The sequence below is a fragment of the Octopus bimaculoides genome, chromosome 22 (assembly GCF_046866305.1).
Source record: "Octopus bimaculoides isolate indiv1 chromosome 22, ASM4686630v1, whole genome shotgun sequence".
NCBI classification, from domain to species: domain Eukaryota; kingdom Metazoa; phylum Mollusca; class Cephalopoda; order Octopoda; family Octopodidae; genus Octopus; species Octopus bimaculoides.
The window spans coordinates 6988024-7005311 of NC_142949.1; the positions used below are offsets into that span (position 1 = coordinate 6988024).

Consider the following 17288-nt stretch of genomic DNA (forward strand, 5'->3'; position numbering starts at 1 on the left):
TTATATATATGATTGTGTGTATTAATCTGTATGCGTGTGAGTGTGTATATATCTGTATGTATACACACACACACACATATATATATGTATATATATATATATATGTATGTGTGTATTAATCTGTATGTGTGTATTTATATACGTGTTTTATCTGCATGTGTGAGTGTGTGTGTGTTAAGTTATTCATGTGTGTAAGTGTATGTGTGTTTAGTTGTAAGAGTATGTTTTTCACTTGGTCTCTCCTGTGTTGGAGGCAATTCAGTAAATATTGAACAGCGATTCCTTGTTGGATAAGATTTCATTTAAATGTTTTGTAAAATTTCATTTAAATGTTTTGTAAAATTTCATTTAGCAGTAACATTATAAACAGTCGCTGGGCAGGAAAAACAAACAAACTACTGGTTGTTTAAAGCCTTAGGTCATAGGTTCAAATTTCCCGATGGCAATTTCATCACATTTCTGGGAAGAACATTTTTATCTATTTTTTTTTATTTTTTAGTCTCTGTCTTTCTGATGTGAAGACATGTAACCTAGTGGTTAAGGCGTTGCACTTATGATCACAAGACCGTGGTTTCAATTCCCAGACTTGGCAGTGTGGTGTGTTCTTGAGTAAAACACTTCATTTCACATTGCCCCAGTCCACTCAGCCTTGAATAGGTAACCCCCTGCAACAGACGGCATCTCATTCAGAAGGAATGTTGTGATCTTGGTCAGTTATACACCATGGAATCCTGATAATTGATCTTGAGTCATAGGACTGGAGGCAAAACTGACCAGGAGGCTTACTACTGTCTGCTCAAAATGTCGGTCACAAATTTTGGCGCAAGGCCAGCAATTTCAGAGGAGGAGTAAATCAATTAGATCGACCCCAGTGCTTAACTGGTGCTTATTTTATCGATCCTGATAGGATGAAAGGCAAAGTCGACCTCGGCAGAATTTGAACCCAGAACATAAAGATGGAAAAAATGGTGCTAAGCATTTTTCCCATGATGCTAACAGCTCTGCCAGCTCACCACTTTAACTCTCTCCTAAATATTAGTTTCAAATTTTGACACAAGGCCAGCAAATTCGGTGGTGGGAACAAGTCAATCACATTGACCCCAGTGCTCAGCTGGTAATTATTTCATTGATCCCAAAATGGATGATAGGCAAAGTCAACCCCAACGGAATTTTGAACTCGGCATGTAAAGACCAACAAAATGGTGCTAAGCATTTTTCTCAGCATGCTAACGGTTCTGCCAGCTTGCAGCCTTACATCCACCCTAAATGTTGAGAAGAATGCATGTCAGATTGTCTCTGAATGTCCAGAATGTTCAGACCTGAGGCCAATCATATACTTGGTCAACCAACTGGATCTGGACTAGCATTGGTTCTGATTGTGTGAAACCTGTTAATTATCCATGCACTGGATATTGGTCATCAGATGGATATTTATTATCAGTTAAGAAGAATAATTCCCAACAGCAAACCATCTTTGCAAAGAAGCATCTGAGAGTGCTGACCATTTTTCAAAATAAAAATGGTGAGACGTTTTTTTGTCAAATCTTTAAAAAAAACGAATGAAAACCCAAATCATCTATTTAAGTGAAATTAATTAATTAATTAATTTATCTATTTTGTAGTCCATGCCATCATTATGAGCAATGGCCTTATTGGACATTTGATCTCAAAAATTAACCAATGATTAACTGCAATTTTGAAGAACTACAAGAGATGTTTTCATTTGTGCATTTGACCTTTTTAAACGCTGTTATTTCCAACTGCTAAGATAGTTCCGAGAGAAGCATATGGAACTTTATTCCATTTATTAATATCTGAATGCAGAAAACGTCTACTCCATGTATGTCTTGGTACAATATAAGCCATTGAACAACATCATTTTTCTCTTCTCAGAAAAATCATTACGGAGGCTAAAAAACTGATTTAATGGTCAAAACTAACAGAATTGCCATATTGTACATTTTATGTTTCAGGCTAGTCTAGTCCAGTTTTTGTCTAGTTTAGTCCAGTATAAACACAGTTAGTTTTGTCTAGTCTGGTCTAATATAGTTAAATCTTGTCTCATCAGGCTTAATCAGGTCTAGTCTAGTTTTTTCATCCAGTATAATCTAGTTTAGTCCAGTGTTGTATATTTTACTCCACTTTGACTAATTTAGCCCAGTGTAATCACGTCTAGTCTGGTTCAGTCTAGTTTAGTTAAGTCAAGTCTACTTTAATTTAGTCTAGTTCAGTCCGGTCTAGTCTGCATATTTTGTCATGCAGTGTTTTCTAAAGAGCAGTGCAATGTAACATGCAGTGAAGTAGACAAAAATTAAACATCAATTTTTTTGAAGCATGAATTCAGTATTATTTGTTTTTGCTTTTATATATGTCTAAAAATATTAGAATGATTGTAAGGGGAATAAATAAAGTGGGTTTTTTGTTTTACATTTAAAAAATATTTTTTGGTGTTTTTCTTATGTCTTAGTCAGAGTAAGATCTTTCTCAGGGGTTCAAAGACTGGTAAGGAGGAAGGGATGAATTTACCAGAGCCAGACACCACAAGTGGATATCAGAGACCTGGCCCAAATGATTAGAATGTAGTAGACTCAGCTAAAGGACACAAGATGGTGTCAAACTTCACAACAGATTAGATGTGCCACCCAGAAGACAAATGTTGTTTCTGATAGACTTCTATACAGTTTCTGTCTGCCAGATTCCATATACTAAGGTCGATCTGAAATTGTGGTAGAACATATTTCACTAATGTTCTGCACAGTGAGATTGAACTAAAATCTGGTTTGCTACAAAGCAAACTTTTTAACCACAGAGCCATGCCCATAACCTTATATTTGACTGGTTTGTGGCTTAGGCACCTTGGAGAAATATTTGGGGACTAATATAGTTGTGAATTGAGAGGGGCTACAAGGATTATATATTGTTGTCACTTGAGAGGGATCAGAGGAATTATATATAGCTGTCACACAAAAGGGGCCAGAGGGATTATATATAATAGTTGTCACATGAGAGGGACCAGAGGGATTACATATATATTGTTGTGACTTCAGAGGGGCTTAAGGGACTATATATAATTGCCACATGAGACAGGCCAGAGGGCATATATATAGTTAAGTGAGAGGGACCAGGAGAACTATATATAATTGTGACCTGAGAGAAGCTATAGGGGTTTATATAGAGTTGTGACACAGAGGGACTATATATAGTTCAGAGGGGCCAGTTATAACTTCTTTATGATATTGTAACTTCATAAGAAACTAGAGGGACTATACACAGTTGTAACTTCATAAGAAGCAAGATGTGCAATTAATAAAATGGCTAATTTTGGCATGTTTTATAGTTGGGTTGGTTAGCAGGTCATTACAGTTGTTCTTGTTGTTTAACTATGTTAAAACAACCCTGTAATCAAGCGTGATCCAGCTATGACCACCCTGTCTTGTTTAAAAACTATGAGTTATGACTTAAAGGGAGATTTTGGTTGCTATTTCTAGTTAGACAAGTGACCACATAGAAGCACTGTTCATTGGTTTACAAATATCATGGCTGTAATTGTTTAGGGACCATATGAGCTCTGATAAAGCAAACTTATGAGCCATGGGCTTCCAGCTGAGACCAGTCAATTTTATTTTAAAACATTGTGTAAGACTTACACAATATATCCTTCCATTTTTAAGACAGTAGGGTTTCTTTTAAGGGTAAATTTAGCTGCATTTTCTAGCAGGGCAAAATGACCAAGAGGAAGCACTCTTCATAGTCCCATGGAATAGACAGTAATGCAGGGTGTTGTTAGCAGTTAGGGACCCTTAATAGGTGAAGATATGTACTGAAACATGCTGTACGTTCTGAAGTGTGTATCATGAGTGGATAAGACCAAAAAGAAAGCATGCAAGAGTAGAGTTAATGGTGTGGAGTTTCTAAGATGTTGATGTGTGAAAAAGAAGTGAGAAATGGAAACGAGAAATGGTAGGATTTACTTTATATATTTTGATTAATAGCAACATGTGTGTATATATATACACATATATACATACATTATATATATATATATATATATACATATACACATGTATATAAGTATGAACGTGTGTGTGCATATGTATACATATGTAGTATATATATTATATATATATATATGCATACATACATACACATAAATATATATTATGCGTGCAGAGTGTATGTGCTGAGTGTGCTAAGAAGTGGATGTGAGTGTAGTTTGTAGATGGACGATATTTATTTTGAGAAGAGATGCAAACTGAGATAACTTTTAAAGTGCAATGAGGATGCATCAAAAATGTGCAGACTAATTACGATGTAGTAATGTGCATATAATATCTATGATTATAATGTTGTAATGTGCATAAGAAAACTTGATTCAAGCACTGTGTGCAATAAAAATAAAAATTATATGATGAAATAGAGAAAAAGAAATATCATTTAAAAAAAAAAAAAACTAAAATAAACGATGATGGAGACTACTGAAATATTGATGAAGATGGTGAAATATATTTATGACAATATAAACAGTAAAGAGATGTTACATTTAGCAAAATATTGAAGTTAAAGTTTGATATTAAAAATGGCTGATGCAAAGATGAATTAAAACACTATCTGGCTTTTAACAGCAGATTTAAAAGCACTAGTTTTTCTTAATCAAAATGCTATTAACCATATGCTCAGTTAGGTGTACACAATTTAAATTATCATCCAATATATATATATATATACATACATATACATATATATCATCCAGTATATATATGTGTGTTTGTGTGTGTGTGTATTATATAAGACACATGGCTCATTGGTTAGAGCTTTGGGCTCACAAACCATGAGGTAGTGAGTTCAATTTATGCACCAGGCTGTGTTGTGTTCTTGAGCGAGACACTTTATTTTATGTTGCTCCAAGTTCACTCAACTGTAGAAATGAGCTGCAATGTCACTGGTGCCAAGCTGTATCGGCCCCTTTTCCTGGTAACATTGGAGGCACGAAGAGGGGAGGCTGGTTTGCATGGGCGACTGCTTGTCTTCGATAAACAACCGTGTCTGGACTTGTGCCTTGGAGGAGAACTTTCTAGGTGCAATCCCATGGTCATACATGACTGAAGAAGGTCTTATATATATATATATATATATATGTGTGTGTGTGTGTGTGTGTATATGCATGTGTAAATATATATGTATATATACACATACATTCAAATGTGTGTGTGTGAAGGCACATGATTTAGTGGTTAAGGTGTTGTACTCATGATTGCTAGATCAAGGGTTAGATTTCCGAACCAGGCAACACATTTTGTTCTTGAGCAAAACACTTCATTTCATGTTGCTCCAGTCCACTCAGAAGTAAATGAGTAACCCAGTGATAAAATAGTCTTCCAATCAGCTGGAATATTGGCCTACTCACCTACCTGGCTGGGTGGCATCTTTCAAAACAATGTGAGGTACATTGTAACAGTATCTGATAGTCTGGTCAATATGTGTGCGCATATGTTATCATCATCATCGGTTAACATCCGTTTTCCATGCTGGCATGGGTTGGACGGTTTGACTGAGGTCTGGAAAGCCAGCGGCTGCACCAGGCTCTAATCTGATCTGGCAATGTTTCTACAGCTGGGTGCCCTTCGTAATGCCAGGCGCTCTGAGAGTGTAGTAGGTGCTTTTTACATACCACCAGCACAGGAGTCAGTCAGGTGGGCCTGGCATCTATCACGTTTGGATAGTGCTTTTACGAGCCACCGGCACGGGAGCCAGTCAGGGGCCACTGGCATTGGTCACATTCAGATGGTGCTTTTAACGTGCCACTGGCATGGGAACCAATCAGGCAGCCCTAGCATCGATCATATATATATATCTATGTGTGTATATTATATGTGTGTGTGTGTGTATATATATATATATATATATATATATATATATATATATATATATATATATATATATATATATATATATATATATATACACACACGTATATACATACATTATAGGATACATTTTTAGTGATAGTGAATTATTTTCTTTTTGGTTTTGAATTGCATCTAGCCACATTAATTATTTTGTATAAATATGTATGTGGATATATATGTGTGTGTGTGTGTGTGTGTGTGTGTGTGTGTGTATAGACAGATATAGATATATGTTTATGTATATATCAACATCATCGTGTATATAAATATATTAATATATGTATATATTTACGTATATATATATATATATATATATATATATATATACATATATATATATATTGGAGAGCTGATAAGAATAATCTGTTAATTACAGTTAATTTAATTAACAAACAAATCCGATTCAGAAAGAAGATAAACTAATTGAAGCTCCTCACCTTTTCTTTGATGGAATTGCCTAGTAACTGTACACTTTTGAGGTCAACTGCTCCTTTTAGCCCCTTTTTGCCATCTTTCTTCTTTCTCCTGCGGCAAATACGTTTGCAGCAACAATAAGCTGCACACACCAAGAAAAGCAAAACTCCCGCACAAATTAGTATGATAGCCCATATTGGTACTGAAAAATAAATTTCAAAGAATCCCATGTAAATTTCGAAAAATACAGCATGATAAAAAATTTTCATATAAAGACATGAAAAAAAACAAAACAAAAAAAAAACCAAAAATAGCATATATTTTTTTTTCCCTTCTCTTTTTGGTTCTAAACACAAGGAAAGCTTACCAAAATCCTGACAGCAAGATAGCAAAATAAAATTTGAAGCATGGATAGAATGTTTCATCTGATTTAGTTTCGAACAGATTCTATAGCAGATGTCTAAAAGACCAGCTTAGTAAAATATTGTAGTGCCTAGCTTCATTGTGGTGTTGGAATCGGTGTCAGAATCTCTTGTCTGAAGCTGCCAAGGTTTTTCCTGGTACCATTTGATAAGAATGTCTGCTCTGCTCTGGAACTTTTTGTCCCATTTATAAAGATTCCATGTTTCTCTCTTTGCAACAATGTCCTCCTCTTTAATATGATGTTTCTCTTTTTATTATGATGTCATTAGCCTGACTATGATATTTCTTTTTTTTTATTATGATGCTTCTTCTCTCCCTATGATGTTTCTTCCTTCACTATGATAATTTTCTCCTCACTATGACGTTCCCCAATCACTATGATGTTTCTCCTACTATAATGTCTCTTCCTTTGCTATGACATTTCTCTTCTTACTATGATCTTTCTCTTCTCACTATGATCTTTCTCAACTCCCTATGATCTTTCTCCTATCACTATGATGTCTCTCTCTTTGCTATGACATTTATCTCTTCCTTATGATTTTTCTTCTCTCACTATGATCTACTCTACCTCCACTATGATGTTTCTCCCCTTACTATGACATCTCTGCACTATGATATATTTCAAACCACTATGATACTTCTCTCCTCACTTTGGTGTTTTCTCTCCCACTATGATTTGCCCTACCTTCACTATGACATTCCTTCCCTACCTATGATCTCTCTCTCTCTCTCCTTGCTATGATGTCTCTCACCTAATTATGATGTTTCTCCCCTCCCTATGTAATTTTCTCCCTCACTATATTAGTTTTTCCTCACTATGATGTTCCTCAATTCACTATGACACCCCTCCCCTCACTATGATCTCTCTTACCTCTCTATCATGTTTCTTCCATATCAATGCTGTTTCTTCACATATACTGCCTCTAAATCTCTCATCTTTACTCCTTTCTAGAGACAGCCCACCACCACCACCACCATCTTAATATCTCTGCTCTTATTACAGGTCAACACACTACTAACTCTCATTTTCGGAAGCCCTTATTATGTTGTTAAGTAATGTTAACCTTGGGAGCATCTGAGTTAATCTGGGGATGCAGTCATGATGTAGAGCTGTGCCTGTATTCTGCAAGTCTGTGTTTATGTTTTGTAAGTGTTGTGCGATTGATGCTGTATATTAAAGTACTTGGCAGTCATGGTGTAGAGTATGTGTTATGTACAGGCCCCTTGGCAAAGCAATGCATAGAGTCCCTTGTAGACACAACCACATTACATTCTGATTAATATTGGACTCCTTAAGGTGGTGAGCTGGCAGAAACGTTAGCACGCCGGGTGAAATGCTTAGCGGCATTTCGTCTGCTGTTGCGTTCTGAGTTCAAATTCCGCTGAGGTCGAATTTGCCTTTCATCCTTTCGGGGTTGATAAATTAAGTACCTGTTGCATACTGGGGTTGATCTAATCGACTTAATCCGTTTGTCAGTCCTTGTTTGTCCCCTCTATGTATAGCCCCTTGTGGGCAGTAAAGAAATAAGAATCGTTAGCATGCCGAGCGAAATGCTTAGCGGTATTTCGTGTCTTTATGTTCTGAGTTCAAATTCTGCCAAGGTCGACTTTGCCTTGCATCCTTTCGGGGTTGATAAATTAAGTACCTGTTGCATACTGGGGTTGATCTAATCGACTTAATCCGTTTGTCAGTCCTTGTTTGTCCCCTCTATGTATAGCCCCTTGTGGGCAGTAAAGAAATAAGAATCGTTAGCATGCCGAGCGAAATGCTTAGCGGTATTTCGTGTCTTTATGTTCTGAGTTCAAATTCTGCCAAGGTCGACTTTGCCTTGCATCCTTTCGGGGTTGATAAATTAAGTACCAGTTGCATACTGGGGTCGATCTAATCGACTGGCCCCCCACCTCCCCAAAAATTTTGGCCTTGTGCCCAGAGTAGAAAAGAATATTGGGCCACTATTCCAGTGGGGGGGGGGGGGCTCTTCTGTAATTGCTCAGTGTTCCAGTGCAGAGGAATGTGTGTGATTATGCAAAGTGTGCATCTGTTGTAGTTTTGGGTGGTGACTGTGTAGAATATGCATTGCATAATTAGCGTTTAGTCAACAACTGTGTAGGATACGAGCTGTGTATATTGTATGATATTAACCCTTGTGTTACTGCATTTATTCTGAGATGCTCTGTGTTTCTTTCAATTAATTTTAAATATAACAAAGAATTTAGTAAAATAAGTTAGTTATCATTCGGCTAGTGTTAAGAACATAAATTGTGACCAAGGTTTGGTGGAAGAATTTTATTCAAAACTTATGAAAACAAGACATTTATACTCAGAGCCAGTACTGGTTTCAGCCGGGTTGGTAACAAATTCCCAATAACACATGTCCTTAAGCAAGACATTTTATTTCACGTTGCTCCAGTCCACTTAGCTGGCAAAAATGAGTTGTACCTGCATTTCAAAGGGTTAGCTTTATCGCACTCTGTGTCATGCTGAATCTCCCTGACAACTACGGTAAGGGTGCACGTGTCTGTGGAGTACTCAGCCACATGCACATTAATTTCATGAGTAGGTTTTGTTGATCATATCAACTGGAACCCTCGTCATCGTAACCGATGGAGTCCCAGTTTATATTATTGGGTAATGATTCTACTTGCTATTTGTTGACTGCACTATGTTATCATATTGGGTGGTTATTGTATAGGGCCTGTATTGTGTACAGAGAGTGGTACTGCTTGTGTTTTGCTATTGTACAGAAACTGTCTTGTGTAGGAGGCAGGGCATGTTTTGTAGAACTTTCATTTCAACCATATATAACATGAACCCTGGAATGTATGTTTCTGTATGATTTTATTTTATCATGTCAAATGCTTTAATTGCTGTTGGTTCTGTATTTTCTGGCTTGTTCCACATCCTGTTTATTTCAATTTGAAGATCCTTGTACTTTGACAGTTTCTTCAAGTCCTTTTGGGAAATATTTTGGTTTTCAGTTTAGGGCAGCTAGCTGGCAGAATTGTTAGCATGCCAGTCAAAATGCTTAGCAGCATTTCATCCATCTTCACATTCTGAGTTCAAATTCGCCTTTCATCCCTTCCAGGGTCGATAAAATAAGTACCAGTTGAACATTGGGATTGATCTAATTGACTTACCCCCTCCCCCAAATTGCTGGCATTGTGCTAAAATTTGAAACCAATATTTTGGTTAGTAGTGTTTGATGTGTCTAATTGAGTATAGACATTCTCATTCCCTTCTTTCACAATAATAACCATAATATTTGTCTCGATCGCCAAAACACTTATTCATTTTCATGTCAAAACAACAATGTATCATCGCCTAGAGTACATAACTGTCACCTTAAGTGTGTCTGGGTGGAGGCGCAATGGCCCAGTGGTTAGGGCAGCGGACTTGCGGTCATAGGATCGCGGTTTCGATTCCCAGACCGAGCGTTGTGAGTGTTTATTGAATGAAAACACCTAAAGCTCCATGAGGCTCCGGCAGGGGATGGTGGCGAACCCTGCTGTACTCTTCCACCACAACTTTCTCTCACTCTTACTTCCTGTTTCTGTTGTGCCTGTAATTCAAAGGGTCAGCCTTGTCACACTGTGTCACGCTGAGTCTCCCTGAGAACTACATTAAGGGTACACGTGTCTGTGGAGTGCTCAGCCACTTGCACGTTAATTTCACGAGCAGGCTGTTCCGTTGATCGGATCAACTGGAACCCTCGACGTCGTAAGCGACGGAGTGCCAACAACAACAAGTGTGTCTGTGAATATGCATGGACTTGGCAAAAATTGGACAGCCAGAGAAGACATGGGTCAACTGTCTCATTGTGTTGGTTCCATTCTCTCCATTTGATGCCATTATTATCATCGTTATTTTAATTATTGTATTTTTGTGGACAAATTGTCTTGCAATATTTCTTCAGGTTCTTTACTCTCAGAACTCAAATCACATCAAGTTCTAATTTGCGCTTCATCCCCTCCAGAGATCAATAAAATAATCTATGAACCCAAGTCCAGGAGCCAATCAACAAACCCTTGCGCCTCAAAATTGCTGGACTTGCACCTAAATAAGAAACAATTATTGTATTTCTATAAAATCATTTGTAGTTGACATTGATCCTCTGCAGCTTAACTCAGACCTGTTTCTATGCTTATCTCAGAGCACTGGAACCATTGTTGGCATTCACTCTGGCATACTTCCACTTTGTCAAGTCATGTGATATATTGGCCATGGAATGGTTTTTCTCTCCAATTCCTTGTTAGTATATTTTAGAACTTCATTTTGATTTTGATTTTCTTTTTCCTATTAGTTTTTTTGTATTGTTTCCTATTAGATTTTTTTTGTATTGTTTTATCCTCATCTAAATCTTTTACTTCAATGCTGTTAGCTTCCAGTTTGTATTTTACCATTTTATATTCTATATGTTGTAAGGGGGTGGGGATGTTAGCAGAGTTGTTAGAGTGGTGAAACAATTAAACTCCCTGTTTGTTGCAATTCTTTACATTCACCAAGAACAACTTTATCTTTCGTCCCTCCAGGTTCAATAAAATAAGAAACCAGTTGAATACTTGAGTTGATATAATCTACAAACACCCTTCCCTCAAAATTGCATTCCTTGTGCTTACTTCTCAATGACATGGTTTCAGGTTCAGTTCCACTGCATAGCACCTTGGGCAAGTGTCTTCTGCTATGTTCACAAGTTAACTGAAATCTTGTGATGGAATTTTGTAGGTGGAAGTTCCTGTCATGTCTATACATCTCTGTGAAAGTGCTTGTGGCTCCTTTAACAGATAGAAGGGCAAATTCCTTTTGATATTGCTTTGTTATTTTGTTTCCTTATTACACTAGTCAGTTTTCTTTCACTTATTTCTGAGTATTTTTCTAGTCCCACTGTTGTTACTTTGTAGTAGTTTTCTACTCTATCAGATGAACCAATGCTGCATGTGAGATAGTTTATACTTTATCTGCATCACATTTCAGGGTGATGACTTTGAATTGCTGTTAACAGTTTCCTTTTTTTTCTGACTTAACTTTCCAGTTTAACTAAATTCCGGTTAGTATGTACTGTGTTGAAACTGTGTTTTAATACTGTGAGGACGAATGGCCTAATGGTTTGGATGTTGTCCTCACAATCACAAGATAATGGATTCAATTACCAGATCAGATAGTACAGTGTGCTCTTGGGCAAAACACTTCATATCATGTTTCTCTGTTGTCATTTTGACATCTAACTTGTGGGACATTTGTGCACCTGATCAAGCAATGTCAAATTCATAGAAGGAATGAGTACACACATTCGATCACTATAAACAGATCATCTGTGCAAACTGTTCAGCAAGAAATTGCAAAACCATCCTTTTCCCGCATCTGAGAGACTACCATAAAGTTTCATGCTAAGATGACTTGTGTCTTTGTACCTATTCTCTCCCTAACCACTAAGTCGAATGCCCTTTTTATTTTTATTGATGTTAAACTCTTTGATTATTTGGAACCCCTTTTTCATTTTCATGTCGGACCCTTATTTCTACATTTCACTAAGAATATTCCTTACCTTCTTTTCATTTTTTTTCAATCTTATGCTAATATAGGCGCAGGAGTGGCTGTGTGGTAAGTAGCTTGCTTACCAACCACATGGTTCCAGGTTTAGTCCCACTGTGTGGCACCTTGGGCAAGTGTCTTCTACTATAGCTTTGGGCCGGCCAAAGCCTTGTGAGTGGATTTGGTAGACAGAAACTGAAAGAAGCCCGTCATATATATGTATATATGTATGTGTGTGTTTGTGTGTCTGTTTGTCTCCCTAGCATTGCTTGACAACCGATGCTGGTGTGTTAATGCCCCCGTCACTTAGCGGTTCAGCAAAAGAGACCGATAAAATAAGTACTAGGCTTACAAAGAATAAGCCTTGGGGTCGATTTGCTCGACTACAGGTGGTGCTCCAGCATGGCCGCAGTCAAATGACTGAAACTAGTAAAAGAGTAACAGAGTATACTTGCTCTTTGTTTTGAGCTTTCTCAGAAGAAAATCTGACTCTTATTATCACATCTGATTTCCCTCGAATACCACCAATGCTAATGATGAGATGCGATAAATCAATTTGCTGATATTCCATTATTTTGTTTCTGTGGACAAAATTTCTTGAAGATCTCCGTAACATTCATTCTTTCATGAAACCTCACAAACTGATATCTACATTGACTCACGTAGATCGGTTTTGTATCGTTTTCTTCTATTTCCTTCTTTATCTCCATTAGACTCCCTCAATGTCGACTCTGGTGACCCAGTTGCAATCTATGTATTTATATTGTGGAAGTTTGTGGCTTAGTGGTTAGGGTTTCAGACTCCTGATTGTAAGATTGTGGTTTCAATCCCTGGACCAGGTGACGCATTGTGTCCTTGAGCAAAACACTTCATTTCACATTGCTCCAGTCCACTCAGCTGGCAAAGATGAGTAATCCTGTGACAGACCAGCATTCTGTCGCGAGGGTGGGGGTGGGGGGGGGGGGGTTCATACGCCATGGAAACCGGCAAACCAGTCTTTGTGGGTCAGTATGACTTGAGAAGGTAACTTTACTGTTTTACCTTTATGTGTTTATAATCAGTTTGTTGTTAACAGCACTGCTGGATCAACCATTAATCAAAGTAAGCACATGCTGAGGGCATCAAAGGAAGTGAGGGGCACCACAGAAATGGTAAATGGTTTACAGCACAAAAGAAATTATTTTAAACTTGCTAAAATAATATTCAGAATAGTTTATATCATTGGAAATATAATTTTTAAGTGTTCATGGTGTCATGGTGAGGATCTGATCAAAGACTTCGCAATTAAAAAAAAGACACCATTTTCGAGCGTGTCCGTTTTCGTGCGGGTGACACGTAAAAGCACCCACTACACTCTCTGAGTGGTTGGCGTTAGGAAGGGCATCCAGCTGTAGAAACTCTGCCAAATTAGATTGGAGCCTGGTGTTGCCATCCGGTTGCACCAGTCCTCAGTCAAATCGTCCAACCCATGCTAGCATGGAAAGCGGACGTTAAACGATGATGATGATGATGATGATGATGATGAGGAAACTTTTCAAATATAAATAAAGTAGAATATACAAAAATAAACATTATTTTCCATCTTTTTGTTAGTTTTGTTTCATTTTGAAAAATAAGGATATATTTCATGGTTTAATATTGTTTATATTTTGAATTACATATATATCGGGGAAAACCAAAATATTTCAAGTGCTTAGGGCATCTACAGGTCTGAATCTGGCCCCGGTTTAACAGTGACACTTAGGTTATACGCTCATTGATGTGGCTGTCGATTTGGTGACAACATCCAAGATCTTCATCTTCATTTAGAATACTTAAATTCTTTCCCTTTATATTTATTTTTGATTTGCTGTAATGTCTTGTTTGTTTCTTGTAGGGTTGGTTCTGTTATATTTTCACTGTGTTTTCAGGTTTCTTTCATTATTGTATATGCAGTTATCTCAGATTTGTTGTTTTCTTGCCTTCATAGACTCTTATGTATTTTACATGTGGTGTGTCCATTCGTTTGTCTTAAGTTGTTGAAGATTTTAAAACTAAACTTTAAGAACCCCTTCCTTCCAGGAAACTATTTACATAACACCAACAGCATCAAATCATTTCTTTCTTCGGCTTCCCTATTTAAACTGATTCAAAGTCAGTTCTTTGACCTCTCCTGTTCATTTCCCACCCACCCACCCATGCCTATCACCTCCCATCTCCATTTGTATTCTAAATGTCGGACAGTAAATCTTTTACTTGGTTGTTTTGATGAAGAATTTTTGCATAAACCTCACTAAATCATTCCAGCAAGGACTGTCTTACATGAATACGAACAAAATTCTTTGAAACAACAGGACCAAAAGGTTACAGAAAAAAAAAAAGAAAAACTGAAAAATAATACTGGAAAATAATAGTGAAACATTTTCAAACTAAAAATATATAAATACAACTAAATATTCACCCCCAGCATACCTTAGGGGAAACTAACTAAACGAACAACCCCTAACTGCCACAATAAACTTGGGGTCAGTCTTATTACTTTGCAAGACACATTTTTAATAAATCTCTTGGAAAATTTTTTTAATCTTATATATTTATAATTTAAATGAATTTCAGTCTTTTGATCTTTTTTTTTTTTTTTTTTTTTTTTTGACAAAAGTCTGTAACATAAAACATGATATACAGCAATATTTGAAATGGTAGATAGCTGTGTGGTATTTGTCTGATTATCTCACAGAAAGAAGCCAAAACAGTAAATGTTGTGATATGAAATTTAGTGAAATTTAAAAGAATAATTAATGGATGTTAAAGAATTCAAGTTCCATGCTGGCAGTTAGGGTATGTCTAAACCTCCAGTTGTATAGTGTTCTTGTACCAAAACCATCCAAATAGATGGCATTGAGATAAATATCAATAAATATGACAATATTCTATAAAATTGTTTCAATAAATTCATTTTTTAATATATAAATACAAACAAAAATTAAAATAAATTTTGATTATTGAAGAATTTTGACTGTTTATGGATTTGTCTGTTGTGTTTAGGAAAATAAACAGTTGGATTAGATTATGGCATATCTTCGTTTAGAGACAGTTTTTTTTATGTAGGAACATAAGGAACCACTTTTATCATAGCATTTTATATATCACTTGTTTATTAACTATTTTTGGTAATTAACTGTTTACCATATATTTACCTCACACATTTATATGTCAACTGTTATAAGCTGTTCCCTATATGTTCATCTCCCCCGTTCAGCTAACTGTTAGGTTTATGCAGTCTGTCTTATTAGCTGTTCTTTAAACATTCATGTTCCACATTCTGGTGACACCTGCTGTTAACCGTTCCCTCTAGAATTATATTGTTGACTGTTCATTATAGGTTTATTTGTTATCTTAAAAATAAAGCAAACTTCCATATTCAGGTGTCGCCTACTGTTTACTGTCCACTGTAGCTTTAACACACTCTGTTAACTGTTCACTATAGGTTTACGTATCTATGTACTATTTCTTATAAGCAGTTCACTATACATTTATCTTCCACATTCACATGTCCCCTACCGTTAACTGTACACTATACATTTATCTTGCATATTTACATATCACCTGTTTCAAACTGTTCACTGCAGGTTTATCTCCCTCTTATTAACTGGCAGGTATTTTATCCACAGTTATGTATTATAAACTGCAACCTGTTCACTATGGTCCTATCTATAACAGGTTATTAATTCTTCACCATATGTTTACTTTCACATCCATGTCCACTGATAATAGGCACTATACGTTCACTATTCATTTATTTTCCACATTCATGTTTCACCTGCTGTTAACTGTTCACTATAGGCTTATTCAAGTTGTTAATTGTTTATATAGGTTTATCTCATGCTGTTAGTTGTTCTCTAAAGATATATTGTTAACTATACAATTATTTTCTATGTTTATGTTTCACCTCCGTTAACTGTTCTCTATAGGTTTATCTCACACTGTTAACTGTTCACTATAGCCTATTATTATACAGTGATTATTATTTTTATTATAACCCAGCATTAATAAATTAATTTAAATTTGCATCAAATTTAACATCCATTAATTTACAATTTATAATCAAATAATCAAAAACTATTTGTAACCTATATTTTTATTTAGTTTTTCAATATCTATTTTTTTTTCATTATAATCCAACATATAAATCAAAATGGAATTTATGACAAATTTAACAGTCATTTCCCTTGTTGTATAACTCTTCAAAAACTTCAGTATTTATTTCAAATAAGTTGAATTTGTTGTTGCACAAGAAGATTATATAACTGGAGTACTCAATACAAATACCTTTCGATGATAATCAATGGCAATCCACTTCCTGCAAATGATGGCTTGTTCTGTGTAGAACTCACTTTGAAATGAAGCCCAATCAGATAGCTTGAATTTGTCATCTGATCAAACCAGCCAATCGTATTGCGGAAGATTCATCATTTAACTGAGAGGCCTCTTCCTCTTCACCCAAATAGCGGTCAAAATAATACTTACCAAATTAAGAAAAAAAATCCTTAAAAATAAAAAAAAATAATTGAATATATTGTATAAATGTTTGTGTGTATTGTATCTGGGATTTTTTTAAAAGGGGTTTGGAGGATGTTCTACAGGTGCTGCACTTTAAAGGGTTTGGTGGAAATTGGGGTTAGGTCTTGAAATGTTTAAGTTGGGTTTAGCAGGGATATAAGCATTATGGGAATTTTTGGACAAGTTTTCATAACTAAATTTTCACTGAATAGTTATCAAATTACATAAGGAATAAATAGGGGTTTTATCTCTAGATTTAAAAGCGTAAGAAAGACTGTCATTGGAACCGACTGATGTACAATAGCTTTTAGTGTTATTAATTAATAATTATTGTATCACCGAAACAAAGATGTTGCTTGTTTGCAGTAACAATAGAAATATTAACTACATGATCATCATCATCATCATCATCATCGTTTAACGTCCGCTTTCCATGCTAGCATGGGTTGGACGATTTGACTGAGGACTGGTGAAAC

General features: G+C 36.1%; 1 protein-coding gene across 14 annotated transcripts in view; it reads right to left on the reverse strand.

Annotated features, from left to right (window-relative positions):
• Positions 1-17288, reverse strand: part of LOC106872335 (synaptotagmin-1) — a 172190-nt gene that overhangs the window by 34311 nt on the left and 120591 nt on the right. For all 14 annotated transcript variants that reach the window (XM_089339864.1, XM_089339862.1, XM_089339859.1 and 11 more), the window contains one exon: positions 6344-6522. In XM_089339864.1, coding sequence (XP_089195990.1) covers positions 6344-6522 — 179 coding nt within the window. The remainder of the gene's footprint in view (positions 1-6343; positions 6523-17288) is intronic.